This window comes from Callorhinus ursinus, unplaced genomic scaffold (assembly GCF_003265705.2).
Source record: "Callorhinus ursinus isolate GAN/ISIS: 27379988/994484 unplaced genomic scaffold, GSC_fseal_2.0 scaffold14, whole genome shotgun sequence".
Taxonomy (NCBI): domain Eukaryota; kingdom Metazoa; phylum Chordata; class Mammalia; order Carnivora; family Otariidae; genus Callorhinus; species Callorhinus ursinus.
In genome coordinates, this window is record NW_027397076.1 from 41624630 (window position 1) to 41649022 (window position 24393).

At 36.8% G+C, this 24393-nt stretch overlaps 1 protein-coding gene across 15 annotated transcripts in view; it reads left to right on the forward strand.

Annotated features, from left to right (window-relative positions):
• TAFA2 (TAFA chemokine like family member 2) overlaps window positions 1-24393 on the forward strand; it is a 480355-nt gene that overhangs the window by 309670 nt on the left and 146292 nt on the right. For all 15 annotated transcript variants that reach the window (XR_012380763.1, XM_073900735.1, XM_073900730.1 and 12 more), the window contains one exon: window positions 13939-14045. Coding sequence is in view for 14 of the 15 variants with exons in the window: in XM_073900735.1 (XP_073756836.1) it covers window positions 13939-14045 (107 nt within the window). In the remaining variant the exon portion in view is untranslated. The remainder of the gene's footprint in view (window positions 1-13938; window positions 14046-24393) is intronic.

Genomic DNA, 24393 nt, shown 5'->3' on the forward strand with positions numbered 1-24393 from the left:
CTCACCCTTCCTCCCCTCCACCCCCACAGACCCTCCCTCCTTCCACCCAGTATTATTTTGGCAAATAGTTCACTAAATTTATTTCCAGACATGGATAATTTGCATCTTTTTGAGGATTAAAAAAAAAAATCTATGGTCAGGGTACCTTTTTTAGAAGCCTAAAAAAAAAGAGATATAGTAGGACTTAAAGTGTTCTATTTTAAAGCATGGAAAATATGACATTAATATCATTGTTTTCATTGTTATTCTTTTAATGGAAACAATTTTGGACCTGGAAGACTTGGTTTTGAGTTTTGGCTCTGCCACCTACTAACTTTGACCTTGAACAAGTCATTTAGCTTCTCTGAGTTTGTTTCCTCATCTCTGCCAAGTAATTATTTCTGCCAGGCTCGTGGTCATGTGTATCAAATGTGATCATGGATGTGAAAGTTCTTAGTACACCATATAGCACTATGCAAAGGTGAGATATTTTATGGGGAAGCAGAGCTAGCGTATGGGTTCCCAAAACTTGGAATCTAGTGTTAGAGACAGGACTTACATACAGGATAAAATAACAATTGAAAGTATCCTAGTGACTACAAGGGATGGAGGTATTAAATATTATCAGACATGAGAAAAAGTGCATGATCATGTCGGCTAACCAAACTCAAAATTAAAAGGATATTTATCGTATTTCTTCCATTTATTTATTCATTTATGCCATAAATACTTATTCTGTACCAACTCTGTGACCAGAAGCATCATAAGTGCTGGGGATAAAGTAGTGAAATAGAAAGCCTAGGTTCCTGCTCTAGAGTTTGTGTTCTAGTAGGGGGAGAGAGGGAAAATAAAAAGGAAATAGGTATGCATTATGATTTCAAATACCATTAAGTGCCATGAAGAAAATAAATGTAGATGTATACTAGAGCTGATGAGCAGAATTATTCCCATTATGACTCTTGCTATATTATCTTTTTTCTTTGTTTTTACTGTGATAAGACACACATAACTTGATTTTTATTAATTTTAATAATTTTAACTGTACAATTCAGTAGAATTAAGTACATTCACAATGTTGTACAACTATGACCACTATCCATTTCTAGAACTTTTTCATCATCCCAAACAGAAACTCTATACCCATTAAACAATAACTCTCTATTTCTCCCTCCACCTCTGATCCTGGAAACCTCTCTTCTACTCTCTGTCTTTATGATTTGGCCTATTCTATATATCTCACATTAGTGAATTAATATTTGTACCTCGGCATCTGCCTTATTCTACTTAGCATGTTTTTAAGGTTCATCCATGTTGTAGTATGTATCAGAATTCCATTCCTTTTTAAGGACAGATAATAGTCCACTGAATATACACACCACAATGTTCATCCTTTGACAATATTACCTATTTTAACATGATTTGGTTATGGGTCTAATTTGCAGAATACTTTACAAAGCACTTTAATATCTACTGTACATGACAAGAAGAGTGTTAATTTAGGGATTATTGGTTAAATTGTAAAATCATAGTGGTTTCTGGCACATTTGGTTTGTGTAATATTCTGATGTATCTTGAATTCTGGTTCCCCAAAATGAAGTGAGGGTATGTAAATTGGGAGAAAGTTAGGTCAGTAGTTTTCAGCAGGTATGAAATGACAATGGCTGTAGTTCAGACCAGTCTTACTCCCCTAATGTAGGACTTTACTCGGTGTTTTTGGAGAATTTTTTCAAAATAGATTTGGGTAATAGGCTTCTACCACCACCTTGGGACATAATTTGACAATCTAATAAGTCTCACTGTTGGGAGAATTTCTCAAGATGAACATTTAACCCCCGACTTCTGCTTTGCAGTGTGATTGCATCCTGCTGGAAACATACTGCTCTGCAACTGAGAAAACTAAATTCATCCGTAAGGAAAATGTTAGGGATAGATAGAAACGTTGCTGTCGGATAAAGTAGAGTTAGGGCATGTTAAATGATTGATTTTATTCAGAAAAGGAAGTCCCAGATATTGGGAAGGGTGAAAACATAAGACTTAAGAAGGGGCTGAAAGCTTGTTGCAAAGGGAACAAACCAGAAAGCAATACATTATAGAGCTTGTAGACAGAAGTTTATAGAACACGGTGGTTGCTGCTTTGATTCTTAATCAGTTGAGTTCACAGCTATTTAAGCTATTAACTGAAAGCTGAGCATAGTACTTTGCTATATTAAAATCTGATAATGTTCCACTCTTCCCTCAGAAGGAGCTCATTAAGATATATGAAGTTATATACAAGTATCGAACACAAACAAGGTGTGTATATAAAATGTAGTTAGAAAAATGCACGCATCCCAGTGTCACCATCTTTTTCATCATACATTGTGAGGTTGATGTGCGTGGAGTTTATATACATCCTTGTCCAAAAATCTTGGCTAAAGAATTATTCTTAGAGCAAAGCATGGATTCTGGTGAACTCTTGATTAAACAGCCTTTTCTTGGACCTCTTCCTGTTGGTTTCTTTTGAGGATATAGAGTGGCATGCCTTTCAACACATAGCTGTTACTGTCTCTTTCATGTTTTGTTTGCTTTTATAATTTTTTTTAAAGATTTTATTTATTTATTCATGAAAGACAGAGAGAGAGAGAGGCAGAGGGAGAAGTAGGCTCCCAAGGAGCAGGGAGCCCGACGCGGGACTCGATCCCAGGACCCTGGGATCATGACCTGAGCCGAAGGCAGACGCTTAACCATCTGAGCCGCCCAGGCGCCCTGCTTTTATAATTTTTGATGATAAGGTTGAAATGTGTTAATATTGGTGTTCTTGCAGGGATGGTTATGTGAGGAGAGGCCTTCATGGATACAACTTTAGCCTTTCAGTTCACTTACCTCACAGAAGGTTTTATGTTGAGGGGAAGGTCTGTGTTGTAATGGCTTTTTGGTAAAGGTGTGTTATTCTTCTGCATGTGAGAATATGTGTCCTTCTTGGACCACAAACTTTATCCTAACAAGAAACCCTTGGGATGCCTAGTGGCTCAGTCGGTTAAGCGTCTGCATTCTGCTCAGGTCATGATCCCAGCGTCCTGTAATGGAGACCAGCATTGGACTCCTTGCGCAGGGGGGAGTCTGCTTCTCCCTCTGCCTCTGCTGCTCCCCCTGCTTGTGCTCGTGTTCTCTCTCTCTCTTTCTCTCTCTCTGACAAATAAATAAGTAAATCTTTAAAAAAATTCCTTAAAGATTAATTTTTTTCATTATTCTCATTCTTTCAGTCCTTTGCTAGCATAAGGGAGAAGGAACTGAGGTGGAGTACATTTCTTCTGTGACTTAATTTCCCAAGAGAACAAGTCCACTAGAGTAAAAAGGAAAAAAGTTCTTAAGTCGTCCCAGGGCTAATAGAGTAGACAAAAAGTTAGAACTGATTTCATGACTGTAAATTATTTGCTTTCTTAATTATACAAGTTTTATTAAATAAGGAAAGGAAATATTTTATTATGAAACCTGTATGTGGACCTTAGATGTATGTGCAGAGCTGGCTCTGTTTTTACCATACATACCCACAAAATTAAATGGTAGGCTTGTGATTTAGCCACGTATGATTGGAAGGTTTCTTTCTTATTCTATTTAGTGATACTCTACCCAACAATTATGAAATGTAGCCATGTCTATATCATTCAGGAGGGGATGGTTTGTGAGTTGTCTACATACTTCCTCTCTCCCACAACCTGTTCTTAGCCATCATGTAACATAGTCATTGCTCTAAGATGGCGGGAGGATGCAAATCCAGATTGTCCTTGTTGACATTTTTGCCTGAAGTTTTTTAGAAGAGATTGAATATGAAATGAAGCTTTGTGTTTTCTAGATTTCAATTATCCAGGCCTCTTCTTTATAAACATCATCAATGCACCATCATTTGGTGGTACACATACATTTTAAATTAAATGGTATAAGCTAGGTTTATTTACAATTAAATGGCTTTATTACATTTTAAGTTTCAGCTTAATTACACTCACATTTGCTTATGACTTATTGTTTGACATCGTATATTGCTTGTTACAAGTGGTTCAGTATGAAATCTCACTTTGATTATACCATATAACCATACTGCCTTTTGTTTATTTTTTAATTTAGGAAGAACAGATTTGGATCCCAGAAGCGATAGTCCATAATTAAAAAAAAAATCAATAAACAATGGTAAGGATAGGGCCACTGAATACAAAACAGAAATGCAGAGAAAGGATGTAGCTAAAGGTTAATATGGTGAAGTGCAAAGACCTTTGAAATTTAAGTTTGATGAGCACACAACCCTCAAACTGTCTAAAGCCACTGAAAAAAGAATAAATGCCTCAACAGGACATGTAAAAATGAAGGACACATCTTTAGTACTGGCCTCTTCATGCCTTGTGGTGCTCATCAGGCAGATATGGAGATTAGTCAACTGGCTTTTTCTTATTTAATGAAGAGTTAATCAAGAAGACTGCTATATAAGAGCAAGCATTTAGAGATTGCTTACTATGTGTCAGGATCTGTGCTTAATACTTTACATAATGAACTCATTTACCTTCCCAACAGCTCTTTGAGGCAGTTATTATTATTATCTGCATATTTTAGAAGAGGAAATGGAGGCTTTGTGAAATTAAACAGCATGTCTCTAACAGTTGGTAGGTGGCCAAGTCTTGACATCCATGTCTGACTTCAAACATGCTCTTAATTGCCATACTATACTAAATATGCTACATTTTTAACCATATAAACAATTCAGAATTTTCAAAATTGGATAGCAGAACTGCAGCCAAATTGAAGACATAGTTTTTTAGTAATCTCTTCTTGGGTCTGCATGCAGAAAATAGTCAAAAAACAAAGTTTCATTATTTTAGTGTCTACCATCCTCTCTCAAATTCTAAGCTTGTTTTTTCTTTAGACAAGCATGTTTCCACTTAGAAGTTAATATTAGTTTCTTGCTTAAAATAATATAGTTGAAAACTAGGGTAGAGTCAGCAAATTTGACAACTAACAGTATAAGACACCTAGTTAAATGTGAATTTCGGATAAAACTGATTGGGGTCAATTTCCAAAATATACAGAACTTCTACAGCCATTAGCAGAAAAAAAAAGATTAAAAAATGGGTAGAGGATCTCAATAGATATTTTTCCAAAGAAGACATACAAATGGCCAATAGATCTATGAAATGATACTGGACATCACTCATCATCTGGGAAATGCAAATCAAAACCACAATGAGATACCACCTCCCATATGTTAGAATGGCTATTATAAACAACAACAGCAACAACAACAACTAATAATAATAATAATAATATGTCTTGGGGAGGATGTGGAGAAATTGGAACACTTGTATACAGTTGGTGGGAATGTAAAATAGTGCAACCACAAAACAGTATGGAGGTCCCTCAAAAAGTAAAAAAATAAAACTACCAAGAGATTCAGCACTTCTGGAAATATATCCAAAATAATTGAGATCAGGATCAAAGGAGGTACCTGTACTCCCATGTTCATTACAGAATTATTCGCAATAGCCACAATATGAAAACTACCCAGATATCCACTGACAGGTGAATGGATAAAGCAAATGGGGTACACACATACAATGGAATATTATTCAACCATAGGAAGGAAGGAAATCCTACCATTTGCAACAACATGGATGGGCCTGAAAGACATTCTGATAAGTCAAATAAGTCACACAAAGACAAATATTGCCTTATATTTTTATGAGGTATCTAAAATAGTCAGGGGGAGGAGGAAATGGGGGCGTTGTTGTTCAGTGATTATAAAATTACAGTTATAGAAGATAAGTTCTCAAGATCTGCTGTACAACACAGTGCACATAGTTAACAGTGTGGTGTTGTGCACTTCGAAATTTGTCAAGAGGGTAGATCTCATGTTAAGTATTCTTAACACAGACACACACCAGCAAAGGGACACAAAGAAACCTTTGGGGGTGACAGATATGTGTATACCTTGATTATGATGATGGTATTTTGGGTATTTGCTTGTCCAAATGCATCAAATTGTATACATTAAATATGTGCAGTATTTTTGTATATCATTAGTATTTCAACCTGTAAAAAAAGATAAATTCTAATTTAAATTGGCATTCTGTATTTTATCTGACAACTGTAACTAAGGGTCCCAGTCCTGATGTAGCAGTTCCATTAGGTCTAATCTCAATAGGCTGGTGTCTGGTAGACGTTGGACACTTAATTCTGGAAGTGTTAACTCAGCTTTCATCAGACTATGCAGTGTGTATAAATGATAAAAGGTGTACCATGTAAAGACTGGTCGTTTTATTTATAGCTCACAGTAACGAGATACAATAGTATTTCCTTTATCTGGTATCATGGCACTTAGGTGATTAAAAAAAAAATTTCCAGATAACCAAGAGCTAGTACTTCATTTTAGCCTTTTTCAGTGCACACCTGCCTAAAATGCACCATGTACTTTTGGGACCCATTACAGAGAGTGTGGAGCATTGTTCAACCCCTGTCTCACTGAGGACTGAGCCACTGGGCAGATCTGGATTCAAGACTCCATTGCCACTTAGGTCTTGTCTTCACATTATTCTTTCGGATTCTAATGTGTAGTCTGGGGATATTGATGCATGCAGAGCTTAGCTGAAAGAGTTATCATGCGGATTTAATGATACATTAAAGATGCCAATCTATTTTAAGCCAGTACATTTAAAACTGTAAAAATATATATAGTAATATTAGTAACTTCATTTAGCATGCTGTTCTCTACTTATCCCTACGGGCATTTGAAGAGTATTTGTCCTTACCCCTAATGATCCGAGAATGCTGTGTATATAGATTTGATATCTATTCTCTATTATCCCTGTATCATTGTTCATTTTGCAGAACCATCCAATATCTCTGTTCATTAGCCCTGCCTCCATATTTAGTCTGTTGCTTAATATTCTCACCTTTTAATTATGTAGACTTAGGATAAATTCCTAAAAGTAGGTTCACTTCTCACCTATGTTTAAAACGTGTGAGCGCTTTTATTTGTTGCTCAAGGACTTTTTTATTTCCCACTCGTTCCTAATCAGGAAGCTATGCTCCAAATATTAATAATATAATGGCTACAGTTTCGCTGTCTATTCTGGTTTGTGGAAGATGCTTTATATACATTGTTTTTATTTCTTACAACAGTCCCACCAATGTGTAATCGTACCCGTGCATTCCATATGTGGGCATTGAGATGCAGAGTTGTTAACAGATAAATGGATTTATCAAGTTTAGTTGTGTGTCAGAGCGAGTATTGCATGCGGGCAGGCATTTCTGACTTCTAAGCCCATGCTCTAAGAGAAGGACCTTAGAAGAAAGAGTAGCACCTCTGATTTATCATATACCTTTTATTAAGTTCAAACTCACATGATTTCTTGTTTATTATAGTGATGTTGCTGCTTGGGGAAAAAAAGCGACATCCTTATTTTATAGATAGTAAAGGAGAGTAAGTGATTCTGTTGTAATAACAGATGCAAAGCAGTGCAGGTATCTTTCAGGGGTTGATTTATTTTGTCTTACAGCATTTTTGTCTGTTTGGGTTATTAGAGCTTGGAGCCTAATCATTTAAATGATAATACATTTCTGTTTTTCTATCATTATGGTCTACAGGTGGCAAAGGCATTTCTAAAAAAAATAAACACTTTGGCTCTACATTGCTAGGCATAAAGCAGAAGTACTTCCTGGATTTATATACCCACCAAAATTGCAGTATTATGGCAAAATGAATGTAAATATAAAATTTGGGTGAAGGAAGAAGGCAGTTGTGGTTCTTAAATGAAGCTTGTATTTGCTATCAGGCAAACCTTAGTAAGAAACTGCTGGAGCTTTTTTTGGCTAAATCTCCAGGGTTGACTTAACTGGATAAAATCCCAAATGTAGATTCATCGTGAAACACTGATGTATCCAATAAAATGAAAAATATAAAGCAATTATTTTAATTCAGAAAGAGTTGAGAAACTGATTAAGATTCCAAAATCTTTGTTTTGAGGTTACCTAAGGAAATAAAAGCTAACCATATGAAAATGCAACTCTCTAAACTTGTGATCATAATTTACAAGATTATGTCCAGATTCTAGTTGGTCAGCAGGGAGATTTTAATTTAAGTGTACTTGGTAAGTGTGGTGTAAGTACTGTATTGTGACGATGCTGGATATAAGACATAAAATGAAAACAAAATAGGAATAATGAAAATGTCTAGAATCAACCACTGCAGTTTCTGGATGATATGCATAGTGTAGGATTATTGATAGAGAGACATGATTGTCTCTTAAATTTGTTGCCATACATTCTTTTTTTTTTAAATTTTATTTATTTGAGAGAGAGAGAATGAGAGATAGAGAGCACATGAGAGGGGGGAGGGTCAGAGGGAGAAGCAGGCTCCCCGCCGAGCAGGGAGCCCGATGTGGGACTCGATCCCAGGACTCCAGGATCATGACCTGAGCTGAAGGCAGTCGCTTAACCAACTGAGCCACCCAGGCGCCCGCCATACATTCTTATATATGCAAAATACTTTAATCTCAACGTTGATATTACTGTCTACCCTAAATATAATTTGCTATTTCAGTAAATAACTTGGATATACTAGATAGAGTCATAGTATTTGTCATAAAATGCTAGTCAGGTTTGACATGATTTTTGGATAAAACCAACAATGTTGTGAAAATTGTGGCTCTAGATGTCCTATGTAGTAGGATTTTTCTAATCACCGGTCAGCAAAAAAAGGCTGTTCCAGATTGGCAGGTGGCAGATTTAATAAACAAGAGAACTTACATATGAGGCTTGTCTTGGGCGGCTGCAAGCAGAATAGATCTCTGCACCCCCCTGCTAGACTCTTAAAAGTATATAGAGAGTCCTTAATGGGATTCAGTCATGTATACCATTCCAGATGACCTCAACAATACCTTACACTCTCAAGAATATGTCCTTGAAACAGCTCCCACTATATAAATGATGGGCAGAAGGTATATTCCAAGGACAGGGGAGGGGGGAGGGGTCTCCGATTGTCTGGATTCAGCTCATGGGTCATTGATCAGTCACGTACTCTCAGTGACCTCCCCCAACAAAGGGACAGAGGGAAGGCCAGTGTGGCTGCAGTGTAGGGAAGGAAGGGAAGAGGAATGTGAAGTGAGGTCAGAGAGGCCAAGGAGGGAGATGATGTTGAGCTTTCTTTCAAGTAAGAAATTAAGATTTTACTCTTGTTTCAATAGGTAAGTAAATTCTGCGATTCAAAGCAAGGCGTGGGGTGCAGTAATAAGATCTGATTTAATTTTTTTAAATCTGATTTAAATTTTATAACATCGTTCTGGTCCCCGTGAAGAGAAAATTGTGTTGACAAATTGTAGCAATCCTCCTCAAGGGTAAATTCCCATACTAGATGGGGCTGTTAAAGTCCATGCCAACACTGGGTTGTTGTAAATATTAGATCAACGTAGAGAAGACTCCTAAAGAGACCTTTATATATGTTGTCTTATGTGGCCTTTATTTCCACAGAAGTGTCTTATGCTCAAGGGCTTTGCTCAAGGGTGGTTGGATTCTAGGTTCCAGCTTTTATCTCCATATTTGTATATAAGGCTTCCCCCCATCACCCCCCTTTCCCTCCCATCTTCTCTTTAGATCGGCTAAACTTCATTTCTGTTTTTATGGGGAAATGATTTATCTAGTAGCATAATAGTTTTTCAGTTCTTGCTTATTTACAGCTAAATGCACTTTCACATGGGTGGGGAGGCGAAGGGTTTCACAGTCATTCAAAAGACCAAATCTCAGAGAATATGACTGAAACACCGAAAGGGGTGGGAGAAAGTCTGAAGGTTTAATTGTCAGTCTTCTACTTTGACAACTTCTCAACATCCTTCACTGCCAAGGTTACCATTGCTCAATTATCCTGTTTGCCTTTTGCTCCTTGCAAGCTGCGGCTGCTTGAGGAGCAATTTTAGGGTTTTGTCCTCTGTGTGTATTTATCCTTCAGTTTCCTGTTTCTTCTTCCCTGAGATTTTGCTGTTAAAAAACTCACTTACATTTTGTCATGTTTACAGATAAATGGGACAATTCTGATAGTGCGTTTGGTCCTTGACTGTGGTAGACACGTTTAAACTGGGGTCTGGTGGTTACACACTGCATGAGAAGGGAATGCCTCCTTCTTTGTGCGCTCATAGGAAGTCAAGAAGAAATGGACATTCACCTCTTCTCCTTTTTGATAATATGCCTTTGTTGAAAGCCCTCCTTTACTCCGTTACACTTCAGTTTGCTCAAACTTTGTCGTTATTTAAAAATCAGTTAGAATAAAACACATTCCAGGTTGATTCCTCCCTTTTTCTTCTTTTCTAGTGTGCTCCCCCCCCACCCTACCTCTTTCTCACATTCTTCTTTTTGTTTGTCCTTTCCTAATTTTATCCTAAAGAAATGAAACATACTTGCTTCCTCCTCGTGTTGACAACTGTACAATATATTTGGCTCTAAGGTACCACCAACATTCAGGAAAGAATCATTTTCCAGTTACTAAGCTTACTCTTGGGTCAGGCCCTAGGTATTCACAAATGTATGCAACACAGTCCCTCTTCAGGAATCTTAGAGGACAGTGAAGGATGGCGATAAGTAAATGGAAATTATAGTAGTGTGGCAAGTGGCTGGTGTGCATAAAGAAGGGTGCTCAGCCTGGTCCTGAACAAATGTTATGGAAGGACTTCTAACCTGCACCCTGAACAGTGAATAGAAGTTAGCATTAATGAGAGTGGACTGGGGGATGGAGTGGGTAGGTGATATGTTTCAGATGACATGGAGGTAAAATTTAGAGGGAGGACACCGAGGAAATGTAATGAAGTTAAAATACAGACCGTGAGTTATGTGTGGTGAGGGAGATGGGGAAGAAAGGCAGAAAATAAGATTAGAGACAGTCCAAAAAAAAAAAATGTGTAACTTTGATTCAGTTTTCTTAAAATATCTTTCTGAGGGTTAAGGGTCTTTTCTTTTGAACATAGAGGGAAATCTTGTGAAGGTTTTAATCCTATAAAGGGTGTCTCATGATCATAGTTACATATTTGGCTACACTGTATCCCATTCAGTCAATAGTACTAGGCACTTACTGAGTACTAGATACTACAAAGGTAGTAATGAAAAAAGGCAGATACAGACCTTGTCTTCAGTTCCAGAGGCTGACAGTATTGGCTGTAAGAAGTCCAGCTAGGAGGCTGTGGCCCATGAGAAATTTTGGTGGTCTGAACTACAGTACTGCAGTAGGGATGAAAATAAGTGTGTATGTTTAAGGGATATTCAGGAAATAGTGCTGACAGAAGATGGTAATTGACTGGAGGGGGTGGGAGAGGGATGGGAGGGAGCAGGCAGGGGCCTCTACACATTTCCACATGTTGAACTGTATTCCCTTTCCTTTTTTAGTTTGACAGCCTGGTGACTTTTGGGGTGTTTCCATTTCCAGATGTCTAGTTGTCAGTTTGACCAGCTGTCAGTTCTGTCATCCCATTTGGTGGGTGCACAGTGGTATGGAAAATACAGTGGGTCATTGACCTTGTAGCAGAGGCCATTTGCGATGGCAAAGCTATTATCAAGAATTATGCTAAGCAGCTCTTCTTGTCTGATGAGTTTTGCTAAGTTGTTCATTCTGCTATATGATATGCAGTAAAATAAGTTCGCAGGGATCGAGTGTAGAGGGGGGAGGCAAGATGGCTAAAAAAATGTTAGAAAAAGTAGAGTCTCAGAACAAAACTAGTAGTAAGAGTGCTGAGAGTTAACAAAGGCTACATAACGGGTGATGTAAAATGAGTATTTGATTTTCGGAGAGAGAATACAAAACCAGATTATTTCCCTCAGAGGCTTCCTGAGAACACTAGTATCCGTGATACTCTGTGGAGAAAGGTTTCTGGAAAATATGTACACTCAAATATGCCTCTTGTTAGAAGAGGATCTGGTTACATTTGTTGAAACTGGAGTTAGACAAACATATTTGCCCCTCCCCCCCCGGTTGTTTACTAATACTGTATTAACATGCTGTGGAATTGATGCCTCACAGAATGCTCCGAGGGAAATGCTGGACTAACCGAGTAATGACTGTAGTAATGGTTAATGTTCATTGAGTGCTTATCATCTTCTGTGCATAGTGTTAAACTCTTAAATTGACTATCTCAGTCTTCATACTGACAACACTATCAGGTGTAGATATTTATTATTATCCTCACTTTAGTGACAACAAAAATACTCTAAGTTATGAAGTAATTTGTCCAAAGTAATATAGTCGGTAGGCAGGAAACTGGATTTTAAACCAAATAGTCTAATCTAAAAGGTCAAACACATACCCTTTGTGCAATATCTCGGCATGTGGTAAGACCAAAGTTCATGGAGGACTTGGTTGCTGTTGGTGTGACTAAAACTCCCTTCAACCATCTCATGAATGGGACTGACCTTTCATGCCCCTCAAGGACCAAAGGAACATCCAGATGACTGGAATATTCTCTAATGTCATAGTCATGGAGCCCTTTTTCATGGCAACCAATAGATCAGGCATTTCACAAGCATTATCCCATATTATAGTAGAGGAAACTGAAGTAGAAGATCCAGAATTCAGTGGAGCCTGGACTCAAATCCAAACAGTCAGACTCAGGAGTTAGTCATGTTCTTAATCATGCAACAATGTCTCCTCAGCATCTGAATTGGTGCACACAGCTTTTCCAGGCCAAGAAATGTTTGCATATATCTGTATTAAAATATATAATTCACTTTTAATACATTTATCCATATGAAAGACTCCTCTTCGGAATTATACAAATTATAGCCATCATTGTTACCACTGAATCATATTTTTAGAGATGGAATTTTGGAAGTAACGGTGTGAGGAGAAAGGTAATTTAGAGGATTCAAGAGGAAGAGGAATCAGACTAGGTCAGAAAGGGACCTCGTAAACCTGCCCTAGAGCTAAGGCAAGAGTCTTCAGGTCAAACAAGAATAGAGTTTAGTATAGGATTGGAATCTGAGAAGGCACTAAGTGATGGACGTATATTTTATATACCTCAGAAATAAATACAGATGAATTATATTTTATATTAGTTTCACTTACCCCTTAACAAAGTAGTAGTTAATATAAGGAATTTAGAATTAGAGTAAAAATTCAAATCCAGAATTGCCTATCATTAAAGATGACCTTAGGCAAAATTCCAAATTTCATCTTTGAAATGGGGATGGACATATCCCACATTTGTTGTGAAGAACAGTATAAACATTGTCACATAAAGTGCTAGAGAAAGTAGGTGCTGAGCTTTTATTATAGGTAGCTATATTGCTTTCTTGAGTTTTGTGAGTTCAACTTGAAAATGTTCACTTGGTATTTTTCATTGTTTTTCCATTTTTTCTCCCACTTCTGATAAAGTACAGAACAGTGGATTCCGATAATATTAAAATATCTGTGTGTCTCCAGTAGTGGCATTGTAAGAAGCATTTGTACCAGGTGACTTTTTTTTTTTTTTAAAGCACATTAGGAATAATAGATTTGAAATGAGTTTATTCTGGACAGGAATTCATTTAACACATTTTATCTAAACTGTTTACTCTGACCATTTGACTTGGCACTGAAGAAGGAATCTTTTAGAAAAAAAGTAAGATAAGTCACTTATTTAAAGCTTATTCAAACAACTATGCCTTGGATTTTGTGAATAAGTTAAATCTATATTTATACAGAGAAAAATGGTAATGTTTCCCAGTTGATTTAGACTATTGTTGATTGAATGAAGACTGACTGAGGTAGGGCCTCTTTTATCTCTTGCATCATATCAAGGCACTTTGTTTGGAATACTTTTATTTTTTCTCTTTGGAATTTATATAGTAAACAGCATTTCAAATACAATAAATTCCATTTTCAGGTGTTGAGGTGTCATGAAAGCTCTAAATGTAGCACAATTATAATGGAAAAGCAGTGATTTCATATACTTAGGATTTTTACTATTTTTATTTTATTTGCAGGATGAGTAAGAGATACTTACAGAAAGCAACAAAAGGAAAGCTGCTAATAATAATATTTATTGTAACCTTGTGGGGGAAAGTTGTATCCAGTGCAAACCATCATAAAGGTAAGCTCTTCTGTTTTTTTTTTTTTTTTTTTTTTTTTCCCCTCAGCTCTCTGTGGAAAGTGACTTCCTTTAACACAGACTATCATGTTCTATCTTCACTGGTCCGTTAGTTTTACTAGGTATGAGTTCCCCCCTGGTAATTCTCTTTGAGTAAAAATGCAGAGAGAGTTATCCTTAATATGGCTTTGATGGGGGAAGCATGATTGTTTCCAGGATTACTGCCATTTCTGCAAATAGTGTTCAAAGAGTATAGAATCGTGACTCTGCCTTTCCCTGTCACTTCCATTTTTAAGGTATTGATGCTAAAATGTTTGGTTGCCATGTAATAAACATGAGTTTCAAATTGCAGTCATCCTGGGAATGAAAGCGTCTTTAATGATCTGTGTCTTAATAATATGTATCTATGTAAATTTCCTCTCCATGCTTTTTGTGGATCGGATTTCTTCATGCCAGAGTACTTTGTTGACCACCTTTTGGACTCTATCCCTAATGTGATATTCAGCAGGCTCAGTTCAGAACAGAGTGAGAATATTCGTTTTATACATATGTGTTAAGCCTGACAGTTCAGCCCTTTCTGTTCTCTTTCCTGAGCTGAAGACTCAGTATAATGAATAACTACCTTTTCCAAATGAATTAAAATGGGGCTATTTCTGAACTGTTCCTACCATAATCAAGTATTCATAACCTGAATAGTCAATTTAGATTTTTCTGTGAAATACGATTTTACAATTAAATTTTCAGTCCTCTGTAAAGTCTAGAGATGAGCAACTTTTAAATTTTATTTTTAGGGGAAGAGGGAGTTAAGAGCGCCTTGAATTTTGTAACACTTAAATTAGTTACACATGTGCATTTAATTAGCATTACATGGAACATTAACACCAGGGAGAGGGAAGACATGGTGTGAGGGAGTGATGCCTCTGAGGCAAAATCTTTTCCCCTGTGTTTAAAACCAAAAAGAGACATCTTTCAAAATAAGAGAATTTTATGAAGAGGCCCTTCATATTTCATAATCCTATTTTCACCCCAGAGTGTGTGTGTGTGCCTGTGTATACATATAATATTAATTATATCATAGGTCTATTTTAGAATGTTCTTCTTTTCTTTAATATAGCAAACTGATCCACAAATCCTCTTTGATAAAAATGGTTATTAGTTCAAAAATAAAAAGTTGTCGAGGAGGACGTTATTCCCCATGCCTCCAAATTGGCAACAATGGACCAAATCTAAGGACAAAGTAGTGTTAAATACTCACCTTTTAGTAAGACTTGCAAACTACTTGGGCTTAACAAGAGAAGACACACCATGTCTCCTGTGATGGGGGGCCACCCCCATGCCCTTTCTCAGCGTATAAAAGAATTGAGAGAAAGGGGGAGTTTTATAGGAATGGTGGGTGTCACTCTGGTGAGGCAAGGGTTCATGGTAAAGATGCTTTCTCAGCTCCAAAGCCAAGTGATATGATCCATGCAAAATGCCCCTTTTGTTTTAAACTATTTTACCTTTAAAATAATAAGTATAATGTATATGTAAGTCATGTCCATAAAATGAATATGTGGTTCATACTCTCACCACCCAATTTAGAAATGTAACATTTCTAATACTCTGGAAACTGGCCATGTCTGCCACTCTGATTTCATTCCTTTGCCTCTTTCCCCAGACAATCACTACTCTTAAATTTTGTGATTATAATTCTTTGGCATTTATTTCTAATATCACCATGTATTTATATATATGTAAATATACATATTTATATATTTATATGTAAATATGCATATATTTTTATATATATAAGGCATATTCCTTAATTATGAGTGTTACTGAATTTTCATAATAGTATTATGCTGTATTTTTCTGTAATTTGCTACTTTGCCCGACAGGTACTTGGGACGTTCATTAGGGTTGATGGCATATAGCTAGAGTTTATTCTTTTTTACTGTTACTCCACATTTTATTGTATGAAGTCACCACAATTAATATATTCATATTCTTGTACATGAACACTTAGTATTTTATATTCCTGCCATTATGAATGATGCTTCCATAAATATTCTTGCACTTCCCCCCAGTGCACATGTGCAAGAGTTTCTTGAGAACACATTCCAAGGAGCAAAATTGCTGGGTCTTGGGGCATGCATATCTTCAGTCTTACCAGATAATGCCAAATGGTTTTCCAGAGTGGTAGTACTAATAAAGTAGTTCAAGGTATTTTCTTACTGTATTTGTAATCTTGCTGTATGTGTAGATCTCTCTCCTTTCTGGGTGATTAGTGCTCAGCATGTCTTATCTCTTTTCTTGATTGGTCTCACCAGAATTGGTCAATTTTATTAGTTTTCTAAGAATCAGCTTTTGCCTTTGTTGATCCTCTCCCTTGTGTCTCTTCTTGTATGTCATTACTTTTGCTCTTATCTTTATGATTTCATCAATTGTGTTTATATTTATATAACAAGCACTTAAACTCAGGGTATGCCAGGTATTTGTGGGGAAGTGAAACTTCTTGGATTTCTCAGTGCTCCAAAAAGCCCTAGCCTCCTGAGACTTTTCATACCTATAGTTATTTGTGTAGTTAATTGCTTTGATTGAAAGGATAATAAAACTCCTCTTATCTCCTCAAGTGAGCTAAATGTTATATCTTGGATTAGGTCCCTAGGTTAAGCTCTCAAGTGCCAGAAAGATTGGGGCACCACCTCTCTGTGTGTGAAACTCCTGATCTTTGAGACACCTGGGGTTTATTTGGCCCTTAGAAAGATGTATTTACATTCTGAAAGGTTCGAGTGAGAACCCAGGCTCCTTTCTAACCTATCTCAAAGCAGCAAAAGATTTTTTTTCCTTTCAGGATAGGAGGAGATGACTGTCTCTCCTATACATAAGTGGAAAAAAACCCATTCTACTCTGTTACTCACCTGTAGAGTTTTCAGCTACTTATGTAGGACATATGACCTGGCCTTCATCATGAGTAAGGCATAGGGCAAAGTAGGCCGATTTACTTATTTATTACGAGATAATCACAAGAAATCTCTGATTCAGAGCACCTTGTATAAGCATTCAAGATAAAAGTAATAAAGATGAATATTAAAAACTCAACAGCACTATTCTAAGAGCTTTACAGATATCAGCTCATTTAATCTTCATAACAGTCTCTAAAGTATATACTATCATTAAACCCACTTTCCAGATCAGAAACTACAGCAAGGAAAGGTTAAATAATTTGTCCTTGATTGGCTAGTTAGTACGAGGAGGCAGGATTCAAATTTAGGCAGTCTTGCTTCATACAACCATGATAAATAGCTGGTAGTGAATTTCTCTTTATACTATTTGTGGTTTAGTTGACTTCCTGAATCTATGGATTGGTGTCTTTCATGAACTTTGAAAAAATTTCAGGCATTATCTCATCAAATATTTCTTCTACACCTTTATCTCTACTATCTAGAACTCTGGATATGTGGATGTCAGCTTTCTCACAGTGTCCTCTGTGTGTTTCAACCATTGTATTTTCTACCTTTAATCTCTCAGTGAATTCTGGGATATTTATTCACATCTTCCTACCACACTGGTTCTGTGTTCTCTTCAGTCTAATCTGCCCTTTCATCCATATATTGAGTTTTAATTTCATCTACTATATGCTAGTCACAATTTTTTTTTTGGTGAATTGGCTTTTGATACTGATACATTTTTGTTCTCATTTATGTTTGTATTTCCTCTTTTTATACACTTGATATATGATATATATGTTTTGTATGTGTTATATAGGTCTTTAAATGTTATATATAATTACTGTATAATATATATTAAAGTTATATTTATATTTTGTATATATTACATATGCAATATATAACATATACAAACATATATAATATATATGTCATATATAATATATTTTATACAAATATTTAAAACATATAATTATGATATATACTGTATTAAAATTGTATTATATATTGTATGTACATTTTGTATATATGTTTCATATATATTATATATACATTTTATATTTGAGTTGATGATTCTATTTTATGAAATTTTTGTGTTTTCTTCCTGGTGAGTCTCACTCATATTTATTTCAAAGTTTTGTGATTTAAAAAAAAATTGTGAGCTAATAATGTTCATTGGAATCATACATGTGAGAATTTTTTTTTTTTAAAGATTTTATTTATTTATTCATGAGAGAGAGAGAGAGAAGCAGAGGGAGAAGCAGGCTTCCCCACTGAGCAGGGAGCCCGATGCGGGACTCGATCCCAGGAGCCTGGGATCATGACCTGAGCCGAAGGCAGACGCTTAACCATCTGAGCCACCCAGGCGCCCACATGTGAGAATTTTTAAGGCTGTGCTTAGGATGCATTCTTTCAGATGATTTGCATATCATCATATGTCTTAGGTAAGGTTCTTCAAAAGCAGAGCCAAGTCAGGAATTCTTGTTTATGTGATTTATTGAAAGTGCTCTCAGGAGGAGAGCAAGGGCAGCCAGATAGAGCAGGAAAAAAAAACTAAACACAAATAGAGTCTCAGCTGGAGGACAGCCTGGTCGGATCCTATGGAGGGGCTCTGAAACATGAATTGCTCCATAGAGTTAGCCTCTCCTTGAGATTAGATAGACAGCATCTTCTGCTCTTGTGTTCACTAGTCATTGGCTGTTGATCTATTCCCTCTGGCAGGAAATAGCCTCCCTGGGGAAGTGGGTCTTCTTTTGCAGAGGGTAAACCTCTAAGGAAAGGAAGAGCTATGAACTGTGATCTGCTAACATTCCACAGCAAATGGAGGAAAGGTGCATAGCTGATGAAAAAAGAATCTTGGTAATGTATCAGCATCTATATTCCACTACTCCATTTCTCATAGCCCTCAGATCCGTTTGCTGCTTAGATAAGTTCACTTCATCCAGGCAGAGCTTATCAAATTGGTCACAATTGGTTGCAATTTACAAGAAAATGTACTTGAGGAGGGATGGTTCCCTCCTGGCCCCGACTTGATAATGTAGTTGGTACCAAGGCCATTAATGATACTCCTATCTGCCCACTCCCATAGCCATTTTAGATTTCCCTTTCCGTCACCCAGCACTTCTGCTCATCTGGGAGGCTTGCTTGATGTTTTACCCAGACCTCATACCTGAGAGCTCTGAGCCATGGATGTTCTTAATGCTCTGGTTGTACTTAAAAATTTATAGTTTTACTGGGTATTTACCCCAAAGATACAAATGTAGTGATCCAAAGGGGCACATGCACCCCAATGTTTATAGCAGCAATGTCCCCAATAGCCAAACTATGGAAAGAGCCTAGATGTCCATCAACAGATGAATGGATAAAGAAGAGGTGGGGTGTGTGTGTGTGTGTGTGTGTGTGTGTGTGTGTGTGTATACACACATTGTCTTTATTCATACACACACACACACACACACACACAATGGAATATCATGCAGCCATCAAAAAAATGAAATCTTGCCATTTGCAATGACATGGATGGAACTTAGAGGGTATTATGCTAAGCGAAATAAGTCAATCAGAGAAAGATAGGTATCATATGATCTCACTGATATGAGGAATTTGAGAAACAAGACAGAAGATCATAGGGGAAGAGAGGGAAAAATGAAACAAGATGAATCCAGGGAGGGAAACAAACCACAAACTGAGGGTTGCTGGAGTGGTGGGGGGTGGGAGGGATGGAGTGGCTGGGTGATGGACACTGGGGAGGGTATGTGCTGTGGTGAGCACTATGAACTATGTAATTCTGATGAATCACACACCTGTACCCCTGAAATAATACATTATATGTTAATAAAATTTTATTAAAAATTTATAGTTATAACTGGGTATGGGGATGCCCAAAGATGGCCCAGTGAATCATCCGAGAGCCTAACATACTCTTCTCTGCACTTCCCCCTCCCACACACAGCAGCCACTCTCTTCCTCAGGGTTATCAGAGTCATTTGCCGCATCAATATTAACTCCTTTCTTTCTTGCTGGTCTTTGGGGTTGACCGGGCAGCAGCAGTAGCTTTATGTTTAGCGGGACTCTTACTCTTTCCCCTGGTAAAGGCATCCCCTTCCTGGGAATCAGTACCCCTAGACTCTTAGAGTCTCTTGGTAGTTTTCATAGCAATATTAAGATTAGGTAATTCTGATGGAAAATTCGTTTTACTTGGTAATTTTCAAGTACCTGCAATAAGGCCCAAGAATATAGCAGCACATAAAAGAGGCAAAAATCTTTGTCTTTATGGAGTTTTTGTCCTAGAGGTAAGGAAAACAGATAATAAAAAGAAAAAATAGTTTTATCATATAAATTCTATGAAAAAAATAGAAGAAGAGGTCTAAGAAGTGTTCAAGAGGGATTGTAATTTTAAGTAAGGCCTTTGGGTAAGACCTAAAGTTTCCAGTGGAGCCAGCCACGGCAATATCTAGGGGAAAGATGTTCCAGGCAAAGCAGCAATAAGTGTGAATGCTTTCAAGTAGGAGCATGCTTGGAGACAGTGAGTTATAGCAAGAGGGATGATATTCAGAGAGTAGAGTATCTAAGAAAGACAGTGGTAGGAGATTAGGTCATTACAGAACAGGTAAACGTAGAAGATAAAAGAATGGAATAAATACCTCTCGAAAATATCAGTGCCATAGCATTGTGCTCTCAAGAGCAACCAAATGGAGAATTGTGTTACTCTGTTTTCTGAACACGACACAGAAACACTAGAAATCCAGAGCATTTGGATTTGAAAAATGAGGTATCGAAAAATCAGAAAATGTTACCAGCTTAATAAAATATTCTTAGCTTTGGGAACTAAAAGTCCCTCACACACAGATAAGTAAGTTTATTGCTCAAACTGCCACGGAGGTTCAGTTCAGAATTCTCATGATTGTACTGAGCTGGGCATTTTGGGAGGGGGTGGTGATTAACTCAGAGCATTGTGACAGCCAGTCAGAAGGCATAAGCTGTATATCCCCATCGGAAACAATTCCATTAGGTCCAGCTTCAGATATTAGGGATCAGAGAGGAAACATTTCTTTCCTAAAAGAAAAATATAGTCATTAATCTTAGAAGGCTAATATGTTTTCTTGCCTTTTCTTCCTCAATGCATCACGTCCAAACTAAATTGAAAGAAAATGAGTCATCATTGGATATTTGTGTTGGTAAAGGATCTGTATTTAGTGTAAAAGAAATACACATGGGTGAGTTACATATAAAAAAGAAAATCAAAATTCATTAGCTAAGATTGAGTACATATTATCCTCATTTCATATAAAGTACTCATCTGATTTGGGACTTTTGATTACATGGAATTTTTTCAAAGGAAAAAAATTCAGATGATTTTTAGTTCAAAGCCTGGATGATAGAACAGTCATTTAACTTTTTTTTTTTAAAGATTTATTTATTTATTTATTTGAAAGAGAGAGAGAGAATGAGAGCGAGAGAGAGGACATGAGACGGGGGAGGGTCAGAGGGAGAAGCAGACTCCCCGCTGAGCAGGGAGCTCGATGCAGGACTCGATCCCGGGACTCCAGGATCATGAGCTGAAGGCAGTCGCTTAACCAACTGAGCCACCCAGGTGCCCATTTAACTTTTTTTAACCAAAAAAAAGTTTTGTTTTTTTTTTTTTGGCTGTTGGTTTGATAGTTTATTCAATTATCCAACCAAACTACCCAATAAACAAAATCTACTTTGGGGGTCTGTCAATCTATATTGAGATTGCTAATCTATTTTGAGGGTTGAGTTTTAGATCAAGTTCTGGAGATATGGTACAGCATAGGGGATATAGCCCACGGTATTGTATAGCATTATATAATGACAGATGGCAGCTACACTTGCAGTGAGCACAGCAAAAGGTATAAACTTATCAAATCACTGTGTTGTACACCTGAAACTAATGTAACATTGTGTGTCACCTAACAAAATAGGCGTGCCCCATGTGCTATGAAGCTTACAGTATAGTCAAGGAAAAAATCTGATAATCAAATATTTAATTAAAATGGTATTAAAGTATTGTAAAAAAATTTCAGGATAAGAGTATCTAAACTGTAAAATGGGTGGAGGGTGGTCAGGAAAGTCTTTTCTAGAGAATAGATACTTGAACTGAGTATTGAATGGGGAGTGGGAGTTAAGTAGGCAGAGGACGGGGCATCCAGGCAGGAGGACCTGCATGTACAAGGTGCTGAGACATGAAGGAACAGAATGCTCTGGAGCTTGAAGATTGCTGTGTCTGTAGGGAAAAAAAGAGGAAGTGGGTGGTGCTCATTCAGCTTGGAGAGGTGGCTGGGGTAGCTCATTGGGGCTATCTTCAGAATGCTAGTTTACTTACAGTTAAAATTGGTCCATTTTAGCTATGACATTACTAGATTCTCTTGGGCTGGTTTGCACCTGATTATGATGTACACCAAAGTTTAAGAACCCTAATTTATAATTCAACATCCATTCATGATAAAAACTCTCAACAAAGTGGGCTTAGAGGGAATACTTCAACCGTTATAAAGGCCATATGAAAAACCCTCAGCTAACATCGTACTCAATGGTGAAAAACTGAGAGCCTTTTTCCTAAGAACAAGACAAGGATGTCCACTCTCACCACTTTTATTCGACACAGTACCAAAAGTCCTAGTCACAGCAATCAGATAAGAAAAAGAAATGAGATATTCCTATTGGTAAGAAAGCAGTTAAGCTGTCACTGTTTGCAGATGACATAATATTACACACAGAAAACCCTAAAAATGCCACCAAAAAACTATTAGAAGTAATAAATTCAATAAAGTTGCAGGATACAAAATCAATACCCAGGAATTGGTAGAGTTTCTACACACTAATAATGAAGTAGCAGGAAGAGAAATAAAACATTTCCATCTCCAACTGCACCAAAAAGAATAAAACACCTAGGAATAAGCTTAACAAAGGAGATGAAAGACCTGTACTCTGAAAACTATAAAACAATGATAAAATTCATGGTGTTGTAAGGACCTTGTTTGTGAAAACAACTGGATTAATGTTTTTAGAGAAAGAAAAATGGCCAGAACATAAGCTGACCTTATTCTGGACTTTTAACAACACATTTAATTATTAAGTTTTCAGAGAAAAGTTTGAGAAATTTTCGTAACAAAGAGAAGTATCAAGAAGACAAACAGGGACACCCATAATTTTTCCACATAGTGATTACTAGATGGTATTTGCGTGTATTTTTTTCTGGTTTACTTTATGAACATATTAAAATGTCTGAGACCTTGATGTTCATTCATTTACGTATTATGTAAACACATTTATTCACGTGGACTTAGGCGTATGAGAGAATGAGCTGGTGATTCTGTTTTAAACCATGCAAGTAGGGGTGTTGTTTTCCTGGAGTTTACCCTTTTATATCCTGATCTTTTTTCCCTCTCTTTTATTTTAAGATACCTCATGATTGCAGAATAGTGCATAAAACATATATGTACACATGAAAGAATAATTATAAAGCAAACAACTGGGCGACTACCAACCAGGACAAGAAATAGAATGTCAGACCCTCACCGTCCCTCATGCCTCACCCTGATTAACCCCTCCTCCCACAGACATACTGTACTCTTTTCCTGACTTTCTACCCTTAAACGATAGAATATAATTTTATTTGGTTTTTAATTTTGTAAAAATGGAATCCTAGTATTTGGTTTTTAATTTTGTAAAAATGGAATCCTAATTTTCTGCTTACCCTGAAGATTTTCTCTAGAGATTCATCTATGCTGTGACATAGGACCGCACTCTATGAAAATATTGTGATGTGTTTATTTCTTTTACTGTTGACAGACATATGGGTCTTTCAAGTTGTTGGTTGTTTTTGACAATGCTGCTGTGGACATTATTATACATGTATTTTGGTTTACAAGTACAAAATTTCCCTAGGATATATTTCTAAGATTGGAAATTTATGAGTCATATGATAACCACATATTTAACTTTTTTTCCTACTTTGTATAGTTAACAGTAAATGATGTGCTTTTACTTATATATCTAAAAACTATTAATAAGCACATATCTTAATTGGGGCATAAGAAAACATAATAATGTACTTTAAAGGGGCACCTGGCTGGCTCAGTTGTTTAAGCGTCTGCCTTCAGCTCAGGTCATGATCCCAGGGTCCTGGGATCGAGCCCCGCATTGGGCTCCCTGCTCAGAGGGAAGCCTGCTTCTCCCTCTCCCGCTCGCCCTGCTTGTGTTCCCTCGCTCACTGTCTCTCTCTCTCTCTCTGTCAAATAAATAAAATCTTTAAAAAAAAAAATAATGTACTTTAAATTACTTTGGTAAATTACTTACCTCTAGTGTTAGATTTCTTTGGGACTTTTTTGTTAGTACTAATACAAAATTTTTGTGCAATAACTGTTTACATTTAATATTTAATTGTTGGGTTTATTAATAAA